This window comes from Electrophorus electricus, chromosome 25, assembly GCF_041902795.1.
Source record: "Electrophorus electricus isolate QZ-2024a chromosome 25, ASM4190279v1, whole genome shotgun sequence".
Taxonomy (NCBI): Eukaryota; Metazoa; Chordata; class Actinopteri; order Gymnotiformes; family Gymnotidae; genus Electrophorus; species Electrophorus electricus.
Window position 1 is genome coordinate 13369276 of NC_137521.1, and position 23225 is coordinate 13392500.

Consider the following 23225-nt stretch of genomic DNA (forward strand, 5'->3'; position numbering starts at 1 on the left):
TTAGATAATAGTGTAATGTTTATAAAAGTGTAAATCATTTTATATAAAGTGGTTGTTTAAAATAAACTGGTTCTTTGACAGTGCTTTTAAATAGCTAGAAACATGCAGTCTGTGGTATTTGGGGAAAAAAAGATTTATTTATGACATGTTGGTTTTAATAGGATCTTAACAGAGTTGTGGTTCTCTTCAGCATCTGTAGTTTTAGACTTTAAAGTTATGCTACTTTACCAATATTTTACAGAGATAGTAAAACAGTAAATTGCAGGTACCAAAAGTACATTACCAAAATGTAATTGCTAAATAACAAAATCTGGTAACACTTTACATTACACAGTCACTATTACATTAGTTACAGTGTAAGATACTGAATTACAATGTATAACAACAGTTTGATACTTTGTACTCTGCTCACTCAACCTGTTTTCCATGCTGTACCTTGTTAGAGATTTCTTACACTGTAATTAAAGGTATAGTTACTCTATGACACTGACTATGAAAAATGTTACTCTAAATCCTGAAACAAAGAATATAACAGCTGATGTTGCAAAGGTTGAGTTGGTTTGGTACTCCACCACTTTGACCTTGAATCAAAGTTTCAGTACTGTCAGTTAAAAATACTGAAAATGCTAAAAAAAAATATAGATTCACTGCTAAAAAGGCACTCTGTGTTCCTAGTGTTCCACTAATGATTTCTCTGCTGACATGGCATTAATTGTAACAGTGACTGAAAGAATTTAAATACAAATCATAATACAATTAAAACCATTGTTCACATCCATCCGTCTGTCCCCCTTACACGAAGGAGTGGATGATGGGGCTCAGCGTGGCCTTACTCTGGGGTTACTCTGGGGTTGCTCTGGGGTTGCTCTGGGGTTGCTCTGGGTTGCTCTGAGGTTGCTCTGGGTTGCTCTGGGGTTGCTCTGGGTTGCTCTGGGGTTGGCACTCTTTCTGTCCGCTGAGGAGAGAATGGCCCCACTAACCAGTTCAGTGGAGTGTTGTTCAGTAGATAATCTGTCACTCCGTCCAAAGACTGTCTCACCTGGCACAAGAGGGATACACACAACACACAACATCATCTCTCAAAATCTGATAAAACCTTTTACTCAGTTTAATACATTTATAATGAAGCAATATATTCATAAAAAACAAAACAAAAAATCATACAAAAAATAATTTCTTTTAGCTATTTGAAAAATCTTTTCAAATTTGCATACACCTGAAAAATGTTATGGAATTTGCATCTTGTTCATACTCACTATAATCCAATTTAAACCTTTTTAAAAATCCTGACATTTAGTTCATATGCTAACATGTGGGATTAAGTCCAATCCTGGGACGCCAGCGTGCTGCACTTTCATGGGCCTCTTACTCCAAAACACACCTGATCCAACTCACAAGCTAATTCTAATGTGACCTGGATCAGGTGTGTTAGGAGGGAGGACCTGAAACTGCAGAAGGACCCAGAAATGGAATTGAGAAACTCTGCAGGACAGATCTGCAGGACTACTCAGTCAAAACAGGACAGTAAGCCCTGCTCTGAGCTACAGGACTACCTAGTCTGAACAGGACAGTAAGCCCTGCTCTGAGCTACAGGACTACCTAGTCTGAACAGGACAGTAAGCCCTGCTCTGAGCTACAGGACTACCCAGTCTGAACAGGACAGTAAGCCCTGCTCTGAGCTACAGGACTACCCAGTCTGAACAGGAGAGTAAGCCCTGCTCTGAGCTACAGTAGGCTCCTGATTTTCCCACCTGGGCAATCTGCTGGCGGCTCTTCTGGAGGAGCAGCGGTGTGAGGGTGCTTGAGCTGCCCAGGGAGGCGTGGAGTTCCTCAGCCGTGTGCCTGGCGCTCTTCAACTGCTCCTGCACGGCTCCAGGGAGACCCTGGGCACTGGACACGACACCTGCACACGCTAAGCGCAGCTGCTCACTGAGTCCACGCACCATGGAGAGAGTACGCAACTCCAGCTGTTAAAGACACACACACACACTTACACAGTATCAGGCATTATTAGAAATATTTTTCACAAAGTGTTATTCCAGATGCAAAACAGACTCAGCGGAATGTGTCAAAAACATTTTTTACATTTTGTCCTTATGAAACATGGGTGCTGAATCCAGTAAAAGGTTTTATTTAAGAAAAAAAGTAGAAGAAAAGGAACTGGCCCAAGTCACACTCTTACCATGCCCTGATATATTGCCCCATCTGCGCCCATGTCCTCGTCCCCCTCGCCCTCCCCCTCACTACGCTGTCTCTCCTTCCACTCGGTCCACCTCTTCAGCAGCTGCTCCGGAGCGCCCCCTAGCTGGTTGGCAGTGGTGAGTGTGGCACGGGCAGTCTCTAGAAGGTCCAGGGTGCTGCTGAGCTGGGCGACAGCGTTGTGTGTGGCATCCCGGGCTTTGCGGGCCTTGACCAGGGAATGCTCCAGAGCTCGCTCTCGGACCCGTGTCGAGAGCTTACCCAGGCGTACAAAGTAGCTGAGGGCCGAGCTCTGGGTAGATCCGCCCTCCTCTTCTGGCAGAGGCTCTGCCAAAGAAGCTGAAAAGGACGCAAAGCTACCCGTAACGCTCCGGAGGACGTGCAACTCCGTAGAACATGCCAAGATTTTGCCATGGATTTTTCCAGTTAATCACATGTAACAAACTAAGGAGCAGGTCAAATGTATTCACAATGAATGTTTTCTACTCTAATAGCTAGCTTACTAGTTGCAATCACAGACTTGCGCATTATGATTCTACATTATATGCATACAGAAAATGGAAACAAATATGTTTCATTTCTCATTAGCAAGTCATGTTGTTCAGACTTTTGTGACTCAGAACAGGAGAACAATGTTTGCTACAGATTTTACTCTGGTGATGTGGTTTCCTATAGTCAACCACATTACTCACCGAGTTCTTTCTCTGTCAGGGGAAGGTTCTGGTCGACCCAGTCTTCAGAGCGGCTCAGAGCCAGGTCCACTCCGCTGCTCACCTTCTGCCCCACCCGGGTCCCCATGACCGTGTTGATGCCCCCACTAACGGCAGTACGGGTCATCTCCACGCCACCCATAACTGCCTCAACCACGGCATCCTTCACGCCTGTCACAGAGTGGTAAACCTTCTCCACCGTCTCGCACACCAGCTGGAGGGAGAAAGCCAGCCCTGTGTTCACAGTCTCCTGTAGACTGCTTGTTTCATGGAAGGGTTTTGTCTGTGTTTCATGTCAGATATGCTGCTGTGTTTCTCTCTCTTACTGTTCCTTTTCTCTGTCTTTCTCTCCAGTTACGGGGCATCAGTGACAGTTGGAGAAACCTATCCATCAGTGTTAACATCCCGGATATCCTCCAATCAATCAACAGGCACAGTATGTAGAGAGCAGGTGCTGTATTTCTGTCTTTTGGTCAGGTTGGTCTAATATGTACACGTAAACCTCGTGTCATGTGGCCTGGTGTAGTCTGGTTAGCCTCATATAGGTCAGCGTTCTTCTTTCTGCTTGTTCATAGTTGGAGATTTTGCATATTTAGTAGAGGGTTAGGTGCTGTGCTTTGTTCTGTTCTTGTCTTTAGAGCTTTGCATGTTCTTCCCACAGGCCTGTTCTGGCTAGTCTCCCCCAGCAAACCCTGCTGTGCTCATTTACACCTTGTCCTGTTTGGGTTTATATCCTAGGGGTTATTGTTCCCCCATCGAAAGTCCTTTGTGTGTATGTGTAGCTATTACCTAGGCAACGCCTCATTCCATCACACCCTGTCTATGCCATGGTTACATTCCCTGCCATCCACACCTAGATGTTAACCGGGGACGTAATGTTCTGAAACTGCTACTCTGCACCCACACACTCGATCCCCGAATGGCCGAATCATTAGAAAAAGAGCAGAATCAAGAGCTTTAAAACAGGGAAAACATTAAATGCTGAGTATTAAAATAGATGGCAGGTGTATATTAAACTACACAGAGCAGGATTGGGAAAATTCTTTTAAAAAATCCTTTTAAAATTGTAGCCTATAGCACCAACAGGAACACGTGGAAACAATGAACTGTCAGGGTTTTATTGAGCCGAATTCCAGGAGACAAACTGGATTTATCATCTAAGTTTTTGACTACATTTCCCCTATATGTTCCAAATGTCTAGGATAAATTATGTTTATAGAATAACAGAGTTTTATGTGGTTTATGCAAATCTAGAACAGCCGAGGCAATACTGATATGGCTAAAAACTGTTCAACAGAGCATGGTTGAGCAATAATAAATACCGCTCCATGAAGGTTACTGTGGTATTGGTAATTATTCATCTGCAGGTATATGGTACTTGTCACGGTTGGCCCCTCCTAGTGTCCCTGTCTCCATGGTTTCCCTGTCTCATGTTCCAGTCCTTGTTTTGGGTTTCACCTGTGCATTGTTAGTCCTCATTACCCAGTGTATTTAAACGCTGTGTTTTTCCCTGTTCGTTTGCTGGTCTTTGATTCCTAACCTCTATGTGTTAATACATGCTTTGATTGTGGTTTCTCTGCCTGTTATTGTAAATCCATGCCTCTGTGTTCTCTGCAGTTGGATGCGTTTGCTCTGCCCGTGTAGCTTGTGCTCCTTATTGTAGCCTGTTTCCCTGTCCTGTTATCGTGTGTGTTTGTCTCTTTTGTTTACTATGTATTCCCGGACTCCCCTCATTGGCTCACTGACCCTGGACCGTGACTATGACTCTGATTATGGATTTGTCCTTAATAAATCTCGCTCTTCTCAGTGTGTGCATCTGCCTTGTGATTGCTCCATGTTACAGTATTGTCATTTATTCCTCTGTAGGTATTTGATATTGTCATTTATTCCTCTGTAGGTATTTGATATTGTTATTTATTCATCTGCATGTATTTGGTATTATTATTTATTTATTTATCTGCAGGTATTTGGTACTGTTATTTATTTATCTGCAGGTATTTGGTATTGTTATTTATTTATTTAGCTGCATGTATTTGGTATTGTTATTTATTTATTTATCTGCATGTATTTGGTATTGTTATTTATTTATTTATCTGCAGGTATTTGGTAGTTATTTATTTATTTATCTGCATGTATTTGGTATTGTTATTTATTTATTTATCTGCAGGTATTTGGTACTGTTATTTATTTATTTATCTGCAGGTATTTGGTGCTGTTATTTATTTATCTGCAAGTGTTTGGTATTGTTATTTATTTATTTATCTGCAGGTATTTGGTACTGTTATTTATTTATTTATCTGCAGGTATTTGGTACTGTTATTTATTTATTTATCTGCAGGTATTTGGTACTGTTATTTATTTATTTATCTGCAGGTATTTGGTACTGTTATTTATTTATTGATTGATTTATCTTCAGGTATTTGGTACTGTTATTTATTTATTTATTTATCTGCAGGTATTTGGTATTGTTATTTACTCATCTGCAGGTATTCACATGAATTCTTAACAATATGCTAAATGGGTCAGTTTACCTTGTCTGCTGGTTGGTGCAAGATTGGAAGTTTTTCCTCCATCTTGTCCAGTCCTTTCATGGCATATTCATTCACCACGGAAACTGCAAAATAAACAAATAAATACTGACATACACATAAGACGTAGCCCATTAAATACCACAGTTATATGGTAATGGATCCAGATACCTTTGGTGACGGGAGCAAACACACACTCATGATAAAAGCAGTCACGTGTTCTGCTGTCTGAACCTGGTAATGTTTTGCTTTTAAAAAAAGAGGGTAATACTTAAAAACACAACTCTCCCTCTTTTCATAAACAGACTCTCTGTCTGTCCAGATTATACAGGAGTTCTTACTCTGAGGCTCCAGTTTGTCCAGTAAGGGTTTGGTCCCTGTACTGGCAGCCGACCCCAGGGTGCGGATGCCGGTCTCTGCTGCGTCCATAACCCCTCTGAGGAGGGGCACGCTGTCCTTGGTACTGCTGTAGGCACTGGACACCACACCACACGCAGAGCTCACCAGAGGCAGGTTACTCACGCGAGACATCACACTCTGACAACACACACACACACATGCAAAAGCAGGAATTCAGTCCCAGTGCCAGTTCAGGAATGTGTGTTGGTTTACAGGGACACCAGTTTGAAACGACTTAGTTACCACTTGACGTAAGGTCTTCATTTAGGAACAAATTATGTGTTAGAAATGTTTTAGGAATTTCTTAAATAGGGACCTTTTAATAAGAGAATGAAGCACTGATGAAACATGAAGGGTTAATAGTTTACACAGCTAACCATTAGCTGTGAACACTGGGAAACCCTGGTATACTCCCAAAATTGATCGTAATCTGTCAATCCCAGGGAAAAACTGGCATAATGTAACCCAAAGATTATCTTAATCTGTGCCCCCTACCCTCATATTCACCTATACCAAAGCACACTGGTTTCTGGCTTAATCCACTGCTTAAGTCTTACATTTTCAGTTTGGAAATCTGATTTAAAGACACGTACTGACATTAAAACAGGTCAACTGGTCAACTTCGTTTTGGATTTTGTGTGAAATAAGGTAAAAGCTGGAGTCCAAAGCAGCAGGTCAGGGAGTGTGTTTATAGTGGCATTCGCTCCTCTGCAGGACTTCTTTCCAACAGCCCTGGATAGCTGCTGGACGGTTCTGGCTCTGATCAGACCCACCTGGGCCTCCTGAGAGGTGGGTGCTGGTTCTGTGTCCATCTCACTGGTTTTGGCTTCCTGTGCCATTATGAATAAGGTGTTCTAGTAAGAGATGTAGGAAAATTAAGTACAGGCAAAAATAAAGAAAGATTATGGCATGAAAAATATGAGAAACAAGCCTTCTATTTAAATGCAATATAAACATTCCTACAGTATCAGTGATGTTTCAGCACACATCATCAGTGCTGCAACAACAAACCTTTTTCAGGAAGAGAGGAATTTAGGTAAAGGAAGGGCAAACCGGGTCACCGCAGGGTTGTCGCACTCACATGCTGTGTGATGGCAATTCTGTTGTCAAAGGCCTTGCCTGTTACTGTAAACGTCATGGCAACAGCACCATGACTGACCTTGAGCCCAACACTACAGTCCAACTGCAACAGAGCCCAGGACCCAGATTACGCCAGATTACGCCAGTGATGTTCCAGAGAGCCTCACTCACACAGTGACACACAAAACATCTGGACACCCGATTAGGAAACCGCTAGTGCCCAGAACTGGCGACACGTGACCGGTTGAATTGTAGCCTCATCTCACAGGACCTCAGGAAGATGGAAGCGTGGTCCATGAATCAAAATCAACTTCAAACCCCCCCAAAATGGGGAGGATGTTTATAACACTGATATGCACCAGTGGAGCGCCATGGTAACGTACCTTGGGAACAGTTCATTTACTGGAACGTGAAGACTAAAATCTTCAGAGTGTGTGTGCATGCACGAGTTATATACATTGTCCTCTGTAATCCCTATTTTGGGGCAGGAGAGAAGTTTAGAACAGCCAAGAATAAGACAAAGCATTTTCTTTTATAATTGTTTATTCAGATTTATTTTTAATCATTTAAATTACTTTGATTACAATTATTTCAATTATTTTCTATTGTTTATTTTGATTTCTTTTTAATCCCATAAAGTTAATGTGTGAAGGGCAGAAGCAGGCCATCCATAAAGTCTCTCTAAACTCTGAACTAAAGAAAAATCTCCACAGCTCACAACCCTTTGCCACATATTTACTCTCCGTAATTCGCACCTCGTGAAATGCAAACGCTCCCGAGGTGTCCTGAGTGCAGCACATGCCAAGCTGACGACACGTCGACGACCAAAGTCTCGCGCTTAGTCATATCGGATCCTGGTCCAAGAGAGATAAGATAAAAACTGCTAGGTGCTTCGGGGTCTTACACATACAGCTCTACGTGATTTAACTATCCGTGGAAAACTGAGTGTCCAATTACACGTCTTTTGAATTCTTATTGCTATTTTATTACTAGCCTACTCGGTTTGCACGGGCACTACTAGCCAGGATGGATGGAATTGCTTTTTCAGTCTGGACTTCCCAAGGTTTTGTCCTAACTCGTCAAGGCCATTTTTCACCTATGGTTTGGTCATTAGGGGAGTAGAACTGGTTCCTATGAAGTTCATTTCAAGCAATGTATGTTTTAAAAGCAAAATATAGCCTAAATAAAGTTAAACCGAAACCGAGGTGGAGGCGCGTTGGGGGTGTAGTTATCGGTGAGTGAGGTGGAGGCGTGTCGAGGGTGTAGTTATCAGTGAGTGAGGTGGAGGCGTGTAGTTATAGGTGAGTGAGGTGGAGGGGTGTCAGGGGTGTAGTTATTGGTAAGTGAGGTGGAGGTGTGTCAAAGGTGTAGTTATCGTGAGTGAGTTGGAGGCGTGTCGGGGGTGTAGTTATCGGTGAGTGAGGTGGAGGCGTGTTGAGGGTGTATTTATCGTTGAGTGAGGTGGAGGGGTGTCAGGGGTGTAGTTATCAGTGAGTGAGGTGGAGGCGTGTAGTATCGATAAGTGAGGTGGAGGTGTGTCGAGGGTGTAGTTATCGTGAGTGAGGTGGAGGCGTGTCAGGGGTATAGTTATCTGTGAGTGAGGTGGAGGTGTGTAGTTATCGGTGAGTGAGGTGGAGGGGTGTCGGGGGTGTAGTTATCAGTGAGTGAGGTTGAGGCATTTAGTTATCGGTGAATGAGGTGGAGGGGTGTAGCTATCGGTGAGTGAGGTGGAGGCGTGAAGTTATTGGTGAGTGAGGTGGAGGGGTGTCGGGGGTGTAGTTATCAGTGAGTGAGGTTGAGGCGTGTAGTTATCGGCGAATGAGGTGGAGGGGTGTAGTTATCGGTGAGTGAGGTGGAGGCGTGAAGTTATAGGTGAGTGAGGTGGAGGGGTGTCAGGGGTGTAGTTATCAGTGAGTGAGGTGGAGGCGTGTAGTTATCGGTAAGTGAGGTGGAGGTGTGTCAAGGGTGTAGTTATCGTGAGTGAGGTGGAGGCATGTAGTTATTGGTGAGTGAGGTGGAGGGGTATCGGGGGTGTAGTTATCAGTGAGTGAGGTTGAGGCGTGTAGTTATCGGTGAATGAGGTGGAGGCGTGTGGAGGGTGTAGTTATTGGTGAGTGAGGTGGAGGGGTGTCGAGGGTGTAGTTACCGGTCGTTTCAAACCTATCCCGACAAGAACGGCGCAAGGGTCATAGGCTACATAGATCAACTTTGCCCTACTTCAAACCTTAGCGAGTTACGATGCAGCCCACCCTGAGATGGAATGTACAACAGAAGTTACAGATGGATCCGATTGAAAATGCGAGCACAGCCGCGTTCATTCAAGTTCACTTTTGACATGTTGGCTTGACACTGACACATTTCCCCTGAAAACAGACTAACGCCTCACAGCATTATTAATAATCGGGCTTGTCTTTTAAAAACACTCCGCACACTTTTATATGGATTTCAGCTGCCCGGTTCCCCATATGGCGGGTTTGGCACTGACCTGTTGGTCCGGATCCGTTGGTCCCGTTGTCCTCGGATGGTCCGTCCTAGTGAACGATGACACACACACACGTCTGTCACGTCTGTCTACTCGTCTGTCTACTTGAGCAACACACAGGCGCGTTGAGGCGGAGTTCCCACTCACCAATCGTCTTTCATTACTGTGTTGGGAAACTTTTCCACTTTCTATTTCAACACTCAAAATCTCCAGCGTTTAATAAGCCTAAAACGCAGCGTTGTGTTTTAACACAAAACCTAAAACTAAAAGCTGGTGTTGTAGCGCAGAGGGACATAGGCGTGCCGTTTAATGCCGCTTTGCTTTCGGGAATCACTAAACACGAGCCTAGTGAGGGCCGCGCGTCACCAAACCCAACACCAGGCGCCCTACTCTGTCCACCCGAACTTAAACTCTGGTGGAGATGCACTGGAGCCAGAAGTGCAAGACCATAGTTATATGTGAGAGTTGCACATTTAGACGAAAAACTTGAATTTTGAGTATAGTGACAATCAGTTGGTACATGTGGAATATACTCATATATCGTTATAATGGTTCTAGGGTCTAAAAGGTCAAATTGTAATAATAAAGCGTTTTAAAACACTACATTATAAAATAATCAATCATTCTCCCCTCGAGTTGCCAACAGACATGCCGAGGGCAATGAGTCGTTTCCACCACTGGGCGGCAGTATTGTCACATCGCGACCACGAAAGCTTTGACAGAGCGCTTCGCTCCTTTACCGTCCTGGCGGTCGCTGTGCGTGGGAGCTGGTCTACTTGTGAATCCTTTGTCCTAGTAAACAAATAGTAGCATCATTACGTGCTGGCTGCTTTTCCACAGCTCTGAGACTTCGGACTGATTTTACAGAGCAACCATTGGATTATGGCGTTGGAAGAAAATCTTTTCCCACAAGCGCTTAGTGTCATGAAGTCAAATTCCATCCAGATCCACAGTTATACACATTCGTCATACAGTACAGTTTATTTCAAGAAAATTAATATTTAATTACAGAAACAATCTTCATTACAATAATGATAATTTAGTTGGTCTACACTTGTAGATAAAGAATTCTTTGGCAATATGAAGAAATACTCAAAATAAGCATCTGAGAAAAATCACGTGGTGCATTTTGTTTTAAGACAAATTAATACGTCATCGCTGCCCATCCTGCCTTTTTAAAACGGGACAAAGAACTTGCCTCGAGAACCATCTTATCACCATGGAAACACTGAAACAGATGTGTAGGTGAGGGGACAGGTGCGCGGGGCGTGTGCAGGAACGGTGCAGGCCTGCATCCGAGCTAGCTTAGGAACATGAACACATTTGGAGCTACCCAAATCCAGCAGCACACAGCGGCGGACTGTGGACGGAGCCTCAGTCTGCAGCGGCCCCGCATCCCAGGCCTTCAGCACTGGGCACCCTGGAACCCCCAGCAGAACCCCCCACCCGGCCGTGCGGAGGCACAGTGCAGACACATGCAGGCTAGTAACGTACCCAACACCTCCCCCTTCCCAGACCAACAGAACAGTTCATATAAGACCTCAAAAGGCAACAGAAGACATTTTGCTTAGTGCATGCGTGCATTAAAGTTAGTGTGAACGGTATCTCATGTAATTACAAGTACATTTGAGATGTGTTATAATGAGGGAAGCAGTGGGTCAGTCCAGTCCTCCAGGAGTTTGGGACCCCACCATGTTTTCATTTAGTTCCAGCCGCTGCCCACCTGTCACAGGTACAGGTGTTCCCCAGGAGGGCCAGGGGAAATACACGGAGCAGCTGGGGTTTCCATAGCGACGGATGTAGAAAGCAGAAACAACCTGAATGTCACTTTCATGGCTTTTCGGACATCATTTTACTTACAAATTATTAAAGTCTTACCAAATCCTTCTTATTTAATGCTTTTATGTCTTACAAAACCCCCTAATAAGTAAATAGATTCTGTTGTGTCTTTTCGCACACTACTGACAGGAAACTACAATTCTTCTTTTAAATGTTTTTTTGGGTAAAACCACACTTAACTCGACCCACTTACTAGCAAGTGCAACCAATCAGAGCTTAGCTCACTCCAGATTCTGGAGTGGCTGCCCTTCCTATCAGTCTGACAACATGCCAAGTCCCCATCCACAATCTTAACGCCAAGCATGAGCCAATCAGAATGCGTTCGTCACATAGCTCACTATAGAGAAGTTAAACGGGGGGGAGTGTCCAAACTGTCCACATAGTGCACACAAGGACACAAAAAAAGAAATGCACAGAATTTGACAATTTGATTTCAACAGTTCAATTCCAACACTGATGCATGAGTCCCATTAAAGGCAACACAACTGCGCCTCTCTCTCCCTCCATCAGTCTCTCAGTGCCAGGAGTAAGAGAGCAGAATCCTGACGAAGCTCGTGAGTCCCTTCCCTGCACATAGAGGGCGCACTGGAGCAGCATCTCTGTAGGAGGGCAGAATGAGAACTGCATTGCCCCCCGGCTACCCCACCCTCAGGGGCGCAGGCCTTGGCAGACCGAGCTAGGGCACACTCTGAGGGCAAGCCCCAGGAGCAGCGTCTGGGTGTTGTGACTGGGTTGAAGCTTTAGTCTCTTCAAAACACACACGCCATGATGCCCCAGACCCCTGGGCCGGGGTCAGAGGTCATAGCATGACCTTGCTGAGCCTGAGGGATAGGCTGGCACGCTGCTGTGGGCGGGGGAGTGCGGAACTGCAGCGAGAGCGCAGCTGAACCGGTCGCCGTGACGACCCGCGCACACGCAGCACGAAGTCAAAGTTCACGGAGGTGTTCATGGCGTAGAAGACGTTGGCATTATCTGGGATCACGAGCTCTGGGGTGGGGGAGGGGAGGAGAGAGAGAGAGACGATGGTAATCAACAAATTGTCTGAATGCAAAAAATACCAGCATCAGTTTTACATACAAACACACAGAGCAAAATCCTTGCACAAGGATTTTCCCATCGTAGTCCTTCCCAGGTTAGATGACACCGTGTAGCTAGTCCGTTGCAGGGCTAGTCTGACGGGCAGGTAGAGGTGGGTGTGGCCTACGTTACCTCTGTCCTCGTTAATGACCTGGACCAGCTCGTAACTTTCCACTTGCTCCTCGTCCAGGTTGTGTTTTGCCATGGCCCTGCCAATCACTGCTGGTGTTTTGTCCTGACTCGTCAGCTACAGGAAGATTCATTTACATAACTTAAAACATGAAACATCTATTTGAATCATTCAAATCTGAAACAATTAACTAAATTAATTATAAAGTTAATCAAACTCGACATTTTACAGTTAAAATGTAACACACCAGCAGCAACACTAACCATGATGCTCTTATACAGGTTCCCATTGCCCTGCTCCAGGCTCACTCTGACGATGCAGGCGTCATGGGTCTGGGTGTTGTAGGTGGGCGTCAGGACCGGAGATGCAGGCAAGACAGGCGACAGCGGCATGAGGGAGACGCAGCGCCGGTGGACACAGGCCGAGGTCAAAGAGGCTGGCCCACTTGCCGACGACGATGACGTGTCCATGGAGTGGAGGGACGTGCACGAGGAAGACTCGGACAACTGGAGGACAAACCAGACTCTACATCAGACAGATCGTTTTAGACGAGAGCTGTAAGAAAGCTTCAGACCTGTGCTCCAACACCCTGAGCCTGGACTAGCTCGTCGTTTAGCTCCTAGCTTAGCATTGTAGGCGCGTTTAAGGCAGCCTGAGCCTGGACTAGCTCGTAGTTTAGCTCCTAGCTTAGCATTGTAGGCGCGTTTAAGGCAGCCTGAGCCTGGACTAGCTCGTAGTTTGGCTCCTAGCTTAGCATTGTAGGCGCGTTTAAGGCAGCCTGAGCCTGGACTAGCTCGTAGTTTAGCTCCTAGCTTAGCATTGTAGGCGCGTTTAAGGCAGCCTGAGCCTGGACTAGCTGGTAATCTGCATTAGGTACGACTGTCTGACTCGGTGTCAGACTCAGACAGCTGGAGGAAGAACAGGAGGTAAATCAGAGTTGAGCCACTACACTTTGAATAAGACCGAAGGATGGATTAGTGAAGCTGATCTGAACAGCATGGACTAGTGCATCAAAACATATATTAATACTGTGTGTTAACCAGGTTTGACTATTTCCGTGTGTTGGGTTATAGTGTACCTTCTTCATCTGTGTGTGAAGAGTGTGTGTGGGTGTCAGGCCCTCGCTGTCAGAAGGGTTGGAGTCACTGGAGGACACACTGACTGAGTCCATGCTCTCCCCTGAGCTGCCAGTAGGGGGCGACCTGGGTGTTTCTCTCACTGGGGAACTTGAAGCTGTGGTATCAGTTCCCAAGAAAAGTCTGAGACACAGAAAAACGAAACTTGGAGACAAACGCAAAAAACAAAACAAGAACTAAAAAAAACCAAGGCAAAAAAAAAAACAAACATCAGTCTGCACCACCTTGGAATATCCTTTATTGGTTTGGGCTCCACTTGTAGGGTCTGTGAAATATTGTGGTTTCTAAAACCGGTATTTAACAGACTAAACACACGGACAGGCTGGGGGTTGTTAAGGACAGACCTGACCCGTTCCTTCCTACTCCCCTATGACCCTGAGTGAGTGAGGATGCCTGATACTCACAGACTCAGTCTCTTCACCATGCTCGTGCGAGACTTCGGAGACGTGGGACTGCTGTCACCGAGCCCTTCGACGCCGCACGACAGAGCATAACTGAAACAGAACACCACAGTCAGCTTCAACCCTCGTACGGTACTGTCTCGCTGTCCCACAGCAACACTGCTGGTCTCTCTACAGTCACATGATCCTCACAGAGGTCCAAGAGTGGTTTCCCAATCAGCAGGAAAAATACAACCTTCCAGGACAGGAAGGATCATCACTGATAGTCAAATGCACTAGAATATCAACGACAACCAGTTTGCATATAACCATAAAAGTCTTAGAATGAATGAATGAGACAGGGTACCTCTCCTCCTCTGTGTGCTGTGGTTGGTTTCTGAACCAGCGCAGGAACGCAGAGTCAGGGCTCAGACAGTAGCTGTTACAGGCAGACTGCAACAGCTTGATCTGAGCAATCACTTCAAACTCCTAAAGGCAGGGGAGAGAGCGCGAGAGAGAGCGCATAAAGCAAGACATGAGAAACTCCATCCAGTTAAAGTATTCCCTCTGTCATTTAAGGTCACCGTTCAAGTAGCACAGAAAGAGAAAAGCACTTACCCTCCTCCTCTTCTCAAAGTTGATCAGGCCACCCTGAGAAAGAGAGAGGGGGGTGATCAATGCTCTCACAGTACTACAGACACCAGAAACAGGGAGAGTTCTCTCTGCCTGTCTGTTGAGCACTGAGAGCCGTTTTACCTCCACTAGGTCGGGCAGTGCCGTGTCGAGCATCGTCAGGTCAGTCAGAAACGTTCCCAGATAAGGAATCGTCCCCTGCATGTCTCCCTGGAGACGGCAGTGACAAACAGATAAATAACTTTTCTGGCCCAAGGTGGTGGTTGTCGTCTGAATGGAATGAAATGTACTCAGCAGGGAACCCAGCCCTGAACACGTCCCCTCCTCATAAACCCAGCCCTGAACACGTCCCCTCCTCATAAACCCAGCCCTGAACACATCCCCTCCTCATAAACCCAGCCCTGAACACGTCCCCTCCTCATAAACCCAGCCCTGAACACGTCCCCTCCTCATAAACCCAGCCCTGAACACGTCCCCTCCTCATAAACCCAGCCCTGAACACGTCCCCTCCTCATAAACCCAGCCCTGAACACGTCCCCTCCTCATAAACCCAGCCCTGAACACGTCCCCTCCTCATAAACCCAGCCCTGAACACGTCCCCTCCTCATAAACCCAGCCCTAAACACGTCCCCTCCTCATAAACCCAGCCCTAAACACGTCCCCTCCTCATAAACCCAGCCCTGAACACGTCCCCTCCTCATAAACCCAGCCCTGAACACGTCCCCTCCTCATAAACCCAGCCCTGAACACGTCCCCTCCTCATAAACCCAGCCCTGAACACGTCCCCTCCTCATAAACCCAGCCCTGAACACGTCCCCTCCTCATAAACCCAGCCCTGAACACGTCCCCTCCTCATAAACCCAGCCCTGAACACGTCCCCTCCTCATAAACCCAGCCCTGAACACGTCCCCTCCTCATAAACCCAGCCCTGAACACGTCCCCTCCTCATAAACCCAGCCCTGAACACGTCCCCTCCTCATAAACCCAGCCCTGAACACGTCCCCTCCTCATAAACCCAGCCCTGAACACGTCCCCTCCTCATAAACCCAGCCCTGAACACGTCCCCTCCTCATAAACCCAGCCCTGAACACGTCCCCTCCTCATAAACCCAGCCCTGAACACGTCCCCTCCTCATAAACCCAGCCCTGAACACGTCCCCTCCTCATAAACCCAGCCCTGAACACGTCCCCTCCTCATAAACCCAGCCCTGAACACGTCCCCTCCTCATAAACCCAGCCCTGAACACGTCCCCTCCTCATAAACCCAGCCCTGAACACGTCCCCTCCTCATAAACCCAGCCCTAAACACGTCCCCTCCTCATAAACCCAGCCCTAAACACGTCCCCTCCTCATAAACCCAGCCCTAAACACGTCCCCTCCTCATAAACCCAGCCCTAAACACGTCCCCTCCTCATAAACCCAGCCCTAAACACGTCCCCTCCTCATAAACCCAGCCCTAAACACGTCCCCTCTGCCTCACCTCCTCATACGTACAGTTAAGCCAGCCCACTGCCTCCTTTCCTCTGACTCACCGCCTCCTTTTGCAGCTGTAGTTTTTTCTGTGAGCGTTTCTGGTGCTCTTTGACACCATTGTCCAGGCTGGCGAACTTCGACGTGCCCTCCTAGGAGATGGAAGAGATGCTACTCGTTCAAGAGTTCCTTACCAATATCTGTTAACACGACGCTCATTTACTTAGGTTATTAAGAGTCACCTCACGCTAGCTATGGACAGACAGAGGTATTAGTGAGGTCAGCAAGGCCCAGAATGGTGCTCACCCTCATCAGAAGTTCTCGACTGGTCAGGTAATTGTTGTGGTCGGAGAAAATGTCTGAGAGCTCCTCAAACATCTGCATGCTGTCTCTGCGGAGGAAGAAGTGGGAAGAACTCCTCAGAGGTGGAGTTATAAACAATCCCTGTGGTGGGGGCGGGTCTCACTGACAGAGGGGGAATGGTGTTATAACTAACTTGTGCACACTGGCCCAGGTGCGCTTTAGCCTGTAGATGGGGTTGGACTGCAACGCAGAGACGATGGCTTTCAGGGAGGAGAAGTTCTTACGGATACGGCACTCCTGAGAGGACAAAAAGAAGGATGAGGTGAGTCGGGACTGTTTAACAGGTCACATAATGATCAACTCTGGACAAACAGTAAAGGAACACTCGGCAGTGCCGTGTCTGGACAGAGAGCAAAGTTACAGAATTGAAAAGCACCGAAACATGCTGGACCTTTGGGCAGTCCAGGACATGTGATGTTTCGCTCACAGGGTACTGGTGTAAACGTGATGTAGTTATGGACTGTGTGTACACAAGTCCTGACACAGTCTGCCATTAAGGGTGCTAACCCTCTCCTGTGAGGCAGGAATAACAGAAGTTTGTCCATTTTGTCAAAATGGAGGTTTATTTAAAACAGGATTCTATTCACATCCAGCACAAAGGCTTCCCGCGCACACCTGTGCCACGTCGATCCAGCGCTGGACGATGCGCGAGCGCAGGTGTGGCCGTAGACAGCGCGGGCGGAGGACGGTGCTGACCACACAGGCCGCCACAGCGTTGAACTGGGCGATGGTGGCGCGGACGCTGGGAGCAGCTTGCTTATTCTCCTTCTTGTCTCGCTGAGACCACACAGAGCCGAGACAATGGTGGGGCACCACTTTCTTAAAGAGCACCTGCGGATGACATAACAGGAACAGAATAAGGCAGACTACACTGGGAACATTGGCAACCAACACCGGCTGGGCTCTGGAAAGCCACAGGCTGCATTTCCACTTGCTGGGACACAAACAACTGATGATGTCTGGTGATGCATCAGGGATGGACGAACCACACACTCACTCACTCACACACACACACACACACACACACACACTCACACACACACACACTCACACACACACACTCACACACACACACACACACACTCACACACACACACACACACACACACACACACACACACACACACACACACACACACACACACACACACTCACACACACACACTCACACACACACACTCACACACACACACTCACACACACACACTCACACACACACACTCACACACACACACTCACACACTCACACACACACACTCACACACACACACTCACACACACACACTCACACACACTCACACACACTCACACACTCACACACACACACTCACACACACACTCACACACACACACTCACACACACACACACACACACACACACTCACACACACACACTCACACACACACACACACTCACACACACACACTCACACACACACACTCACACACACACACTCACACACACACACTCACACACACACACTCACACACACACACTCACACACACACACTCACACACACACTCACACACACACTCACACACACACTCACCATATCGATAAGGCTGGGTTGTTCAAACACTCCCAGCCACGCTGAGTGTGTAAATCTCTAGTTTAGAGCGTACTGAGATGTTGATCACTAGAACACGATGCCCACTTCCTGATGGTGATTTCACCACGTTGTGGGCAGGACTGCGGGCAGGTGCGCTCGAGGCGGAGTCTCACCGCGTCCATGTAGGTGAGCTGTTCAGCCACTAGGTCAGCGCTAAAGGACAGGAAGTCCTCCTGCAGCTCGATCTCCACCTCTTCATCCTCTCCGAGGCAGAAAGGGCTGTTGCCATGGAAACCTCCTGTGGTATGACGAAGTAAGGGGTAAGACAGGAGAAAAGATTAGGAAACGTGGGCAGAGATATTAAAGGGGATGGATAGACAGAGCGAGAGAGAGAGAGAATACCGCATTACTAACACAAAGGATACACTCTAGCTCTACAGATGGAGTGATATGATAGTTGGATGGAGAGAGAGAGAGAGAGACAAAGCAAGGGAAGTTTCAGATTGATGGACAGACAAGCTTACAGAGAGTCAGAGCACCACGCAGGCAGACAGACAGACTGACCATCCGTGTCGTTCTCCGGGCCGGTCTGGGCCTGCAGCTGCTCCAGCAGGGCGTGTGCCCGCCGCGTGAGCTCCGAGCTGGGCATGGACCTCTGCACGAAGCCCAGCACCCTGCACAGGCTGGGGTAGGACGGAGGCTCCCGGAAGTCCTCCGGGCACTGGTCCAACCACGTTCTGAGGATGGACGCCAACATACTAGGGGCAGGAGGACAGAAAGCACCAGGCACCGTTACTCAAAGGTCGTCTGAATCCAACACTTTGGTTCTGGCATGAAATGGTCCACGAGTCCCAGACATGTCAGTGACGAACACGTTACTCATGTTTCTTCTATTTTCTCCGTTTCCTCAAAGTTACATAGAAACCAAGAGCTGAAAATGTTGCAATAGCATTTTTTTCACGCCAGAATAAACAGTAGTAGCAAATACAACAGAATTAATGCAAGTAAAATTAAAATGATGACAGATAATATATGACAACAATGGGGAATATAACTGAATCCTACAAGATGGTACATTAGCACATGCAGTTGTATTTCTGCAGGGAATCATTACTGTAGTGTGGAGTTTAGAGCAGAATTATTACTGTACAGTGTGGAGTTTAGAGTAGAATTATTACTGTACAGTGTGGAGTTTAGAGTAGAATTCACTCACGTTCTCACGGCTCCTTTGCTTTCACCTGTTTGGTGATGAAAGTTGTCCCCATCACACACTTTCATATCCCCATACCTGTCGGAAGGAACACACACACACACACACACACTTTAGCTGTCTCTGCTCCAGCACACCTGAGGTACCCTAATGTCAGCCCTTAAATATGCAGTGTGTGGAGTCCATGGGTCATGAACCAGGACTTGGGTGTGTTGGTCCGGTTCTACAGTCATGAACCAGGGCTTTCTACATACAGGGCTGATCACAGCTGCATTTAGTCGACTGACTTTGTTGAGTTCAGTTGTTCTGTGTGGTCCATTCGCACTCATATCCTCCCTTAACTCTTACTGCAGTACTAACATCACACGCGCGCATGCACACACCTGTCGAGCAGCAGCTGCAGAACACTCTGAGTGGTAGAGAAGGTTCTGAATGTGGACAGGAAGACGCTTGTGTAAGTGAGGTCATTGTCCCCGTACGCGGTGAGCAGCGTCTCCACGAGACGCTCCAGCGTCCCCGCACGGATACTCCGGATCTTGCATGTCTCCATCTGACTGACCGTGTGACCCGGGGGCAGGCGGTCTCCCTCCACCTGGAGAGCGAGAGAGCGCAGAGGATACAGATCCCACATAGAAGAAGACAGATCAGAAGGGGGGGGGGGACAGAATAGAAGAGACAAAGTAAGACAAGGTGACAGAAGAAGAGAGTATTTCAGACGAGACTGTGAACATCAAGGGCTATAAGCACCAGGATCAGTGGACATCAGCTCAGTACTGGGGGAGAGTTCAGGACTGGCAGCACACTATGGATGGAAATGCTACAATCTGCTTCTAATCACAATACCCTGTTCCCCACCCACATCTGTGTCTGAGACAGACACTCACACAGTCACATTCAGCTGCAGTTAGGACTGGACAGACTTATGAGGAATAGACTGTTCTGTTCACACAGGCAGAACAACGACAAAATTAATCCACTAAGAGAGTTCCACCGGCGCAGTGTCACTGTGACCGGTGCGGCATCACAGCCTCCGACACTGCAGTACAGTGGACACTGTGGCTTCACCAGTTCCTTTTTAATTAAAATTATTCATAAGCATTTATTTCTTGATTTCCTTCATTAATCTTAATGTTTATCTTGAAGAAGATTTTGACATTTTACATTTAAAACCTAATGTTTATGGATTTTACAATGATCTGTCGAAGAGACCAGACAGGCTATAAACCAGACCACTACCGTGTTTAATGTTGTTTTAGCGGGGCGTTGGCAAGAGGAAAAAGAACCCAAAAGGTCAAATCAACACACAGCCAACGCTGTAATATTGCGCGCGCACACACACACAGCCAACGCTGTAATATTGCGCGCGCACACACACACAGCCAACGCTGTAATATTGCGCGCGCACACACAGCCAACGCTGTAATATTGCGCGCGCACACACAGCCAACGCTGTAATATTGCGCGCGCACACACAGCCAACGCTGTAATATTGCGCGCGCACACACAGCCAACGCTGTAATATTGCGCGCGCACACACAGCCAACGCTGTAATATTGCGCGCGCACACACAGCCAACGCTGTAATATTGCGCGCGCACACACAGCCAACGCTGTAATATTGCACACACAGATAGCACTATAACTCTGACTTGTATATATTAAAAGAGGAAAACCTCACAAGGAGAACACACGGACAACTTAAGAACAACAAAACATCAGTGTATAAGAGACCCAGGAATGACTGGGACTCAGTGAACATTTTTATATATGAACATTTTTGGGGTCTTTAGAACACTTGAGACAAAAATAAGCAAAAATAATAAATAATATCGCTAGCATCTGAAGACCCAGTGTGCATGTGCAAGAACATTTCAAACTGCACACCTTTACAGTATGTAAGACACGCTTATCCAGATCGACCTACGCATGTTTGTCAGTTTAATGGTATGTGTGCTGGGACCGAACCCATGACGGTGGCATGTCTAGGAGCACACGCTACCTGCTCTACCAGGTGAGCTGTTAACCGTCTGCAGATGTTTCCATGCCTCCCTTCCACCCCTGTGGCCTTGGGAGGGGCAGTTCATCAAGCGCCCCACGTGACTCCGCTCCAAGTTTTCCCTTTCTCCCACACGGATGGAGCAGAACTGACTGCTGGACATTTCCACGGCTGTCTCGGGCCGAGACCAGCGGCTCAGAGCTTCTCATGCAGCGTAAACTGCATTTTAATTTTCAAACATGTGTGGTTTGCCTTTGACGGTGCCTGTAGTGACCTGGGATTGTGTGACGTGTGTAAGTGGTGACGTGACCTAGGTGGTGCTCTCTCTCACCCCCAGCCATCGCGCTCCTTTGTTGGCCGCCTGTTGGATTTGGGTCCTCTTTAGTGTCACGCTGTAAACGGCCCCCTCCTCGACCTCCTCTCCCCAGTCCTGCACCGAGCTCTGGAAAGGGGGGAGGCAATTAGTGTTGCACCACTGCATGACAACAATAACTACAGGGACACCAGCAATCACTGCACTCAGAAGATTATGGGGAATTTTAGCACGGTTACGCAACACGTCTTATGCAAAAAGAGGAATAAAGGGGTCTCTATTATGACTGGAAAAGGATTTACGGGAAAGATTAGGAAAGGGAAGACAAAGGAAGTGGATGGAGGAATGGAAAATTTGGTAACTGAAACAAGAAAAAAGAATGAAATGACAAGAAAGTGAAAAACAAGAAAGGGAGACAGATTGAATGAGGAGGGAGGGAGAGAGAGATGAGATCAGAATGGAAGGCAAACTGAAGCTATGAGCTTTCACAGATTGTCCACAATATAAGATTATTTTCAAAAACTTAAATCACACACACACGCAAGTTAGTGGAGAGTTCTTTCTTCAACATCCATTCCCTTATGACAGCACCACGAGAGGAGTTTTAGCCGCGTGGGGTCTAAAAACCTCGCCCACTCTGCCAAGCCTGCTTCTACACACAGCAGATAACGGCTGTTTAAAGAAGCTATCGGAGGCAAATGGGCCTCCTCAGAGAGACAGAGAGGAGGAGGAAGATCTGGGTGGAAAGGAACTGAGGAAACAGGCCTGGGGCTCTTTATTTGTGCTCTACTACGTGCATCTGCGCAGACTATGGACGTCAAGGCCAAGGGGGCTCGCGTAACAGTGTCAAAACCAACACGGTCATTGTAAAGGAGTCGGATTTTAGTTAATTTACCTACACTGTACATAACCGTTTACCACTAAAACTTGTTCAAGGGGAAAACCTCATCTTTTCATCAGCTAGTGGTAAATGTTTCAGATTCTACCGCTCACAAACGATGGCGCTCCAAGATGGACGTCTCTGGATGTAAACAGGCTGGCGTGGACCCTTGCAGTGTCATGGCTACAGAAACGCTCCATTTTCACTCACTTCAGGGTGGAGAGCAGGACCAACAGAAAGCTGTGCAGAGCAGGGGCCCAGGACTTAAAGAGTGTGGGAAAGTGTCTACAGACCTGTTGCTTCATCAGTTCTGTCTGTCTTTGGTAGGAATAAATTCTGGCCTTTGGAAGAGATGATCAGTTTACTGATTTTAAAAAACGTCTCACAGACACGGTCCAACACACGCGCGAGTTTGTCCTGAACCCAACAAAGCCGTGGTGCAGCGTGTGCTAAGCAGCGGAGCCTGGGGTTCCCAGGACCAGCTGAGAAGTGGATTTACACAAAAACACGATCTCCTGACCTTTTCCCTCCTCCAAACTCTGAGCGCCTGTAGTTCACTGCTCAGGCGAAGGCCGTGCGTCAGTGATCAGATGGTTTTACTCTGACGGCCCGTCTTCTGTAACTGGCCGTTTCCTGCGCAGCTTGGTGTCAAGCGAGGAAAAAACAGGGCTCAGCGAGTCTGCTAGACAATAGCAGGAGATGTGTAAACGATACAGCCCCCGCCGGCCCGTGTGTGCTCTGTTAACCAAACAAACTAAATGTAGCTTCAAAACTTTAGCTCGAACGGTGAGCTTGTGATTTGCTACAGCCAGGGCACCAAAACAGCAACAACGTCATTGTTTTCATTTATT

General features: G+C 47.1%; 2 protein-coding genes across 9 annotated transcripts in view; both read right to left on the reverse strand.

Annotated features, from left to right (window-relative positions):
- Positions 1 to 117: 117 nt before the first annotated feature.
- On the reverse strand, positions 118 to 9558 carry plin3 (perilipin 3). Of its 4 annotated transcripts, none has more exons than XM_081707978.1 (9): positions 9402 to 9527; positions 7300 to 7390; positions 6610 to 6690; positions 5779 to 5974; positions 5441 to 5523; positions 2892 to 3123; positions 2183 to 2538; positions 1752 to 1967; positions 118 to 1039 (listed from the first exon to the last, which is right to left on the reverse strand). In XM_081707978.1, the coding sequence occupies exons 3-9, from the start codon at positions 6673 to 6675 to the stop codon at positions 830 to 832; spliced, it is 1359 nt and encodes a 452-aa protein (XP_081564104.1). In that variant the 5' UTR covers positions 6676 to 6690; positions 7300 to 7390; positions 9402 to 9527; the 3' UTR covers positions 118 to 829. The 4 variants fall into 4 exon arrangements, with proteins under 4 accessions (XP_081564104.1, XP_081564103.1, XP_026880159.2 ...); XM_081707977.1 differs by having other exon boundaries at positions 7300 to 7770; positions 9402 to 9419; XM_027024358.3 differs by lacking the exon at positions 7300 to 7390 and having other exon boundaries at positions 9402 to 9558.
- Positions 9559 to 10360: 802 nt separating this feature from the next.
- The window catches only part of rgl1 (ral guanine nucleotide dissociation stimulator-like 1), a 24548-nt gene continuing 11683 nt past the window's right edge, over positions 10361 to 23225 (reverse strand). For 3 of the 5 annotated variants that reach the window (XM_081707626.1, XM_027024341.3, XM_027024343.3), the window contains exons 2-18: positions 21513 to 21623; positions 19570 to 19778; positions 19190 to 19264; positions 18541 to 18734; positions 18150 to 18274; positions 17041 to 17256; positions 16559 to 16662; positions 16369 to 16453; positions 16125 to 16214; positions 14717 to 14803; positions 14579 to 14611; positions 14328 to 14449; positions 13985 to 14074; positions 13523 to 13703; positions 12708 to 12950; positions 12447 to 12561; positions 10361 to 12224 (exon numbers count right to left, since the gene is read on the reverse strand). In XM_081707626.1, the coding sequence (XP_081563752.1) occupies positions 12037 to 12224; positions 12447 to 12561; positions 12708 to 12950; positions 13523 to 13703; positions 13985 to 14074; positions 14328 to 14449; positions 14579 to 14611; positions 14717 to 14803; positions 16125 to 16214; positions 16369 to 16453; positions 16559 to 16662; positions 17041 to 17256; positions 18150 to 18274; positions 18541 to 18734; positions 19190 to 19264; positions 19570 to 19778; positions 21513 to 21623 (2268 nt within the window). In that variant the 3' untranslated portion in view covers positions 10361 to 12036. The other 2 variants (XM_081707627.1, XM_027024342.3) reach the window with 2 other exon arrangements.

Bases quoted from the DNA above. Each gene is read 5' to 3' on its own strand.
- plin3 (XM_027024358.3), bottom strand. From the start codon at position 6,675: ATGGCACAGGAAGCCAAAACCAGTGAGATGGACACAGAACCAGCACCC. The intron at 5,524-5,778 runs GTAAGAACTCCT...TTTATTTTGCAG, and splicing joins GGACAAACTGGAGCCTCAGA to TTTCCGTGGTGAATGAATAT. The intron at 1,040-1,751 runs GTGGGAAAATCA...CTCTTGTGCCAG, and splicing joins GCCGCCAGCAGATTGCCCAG to GTGAGACAGTCTTTGGACGG.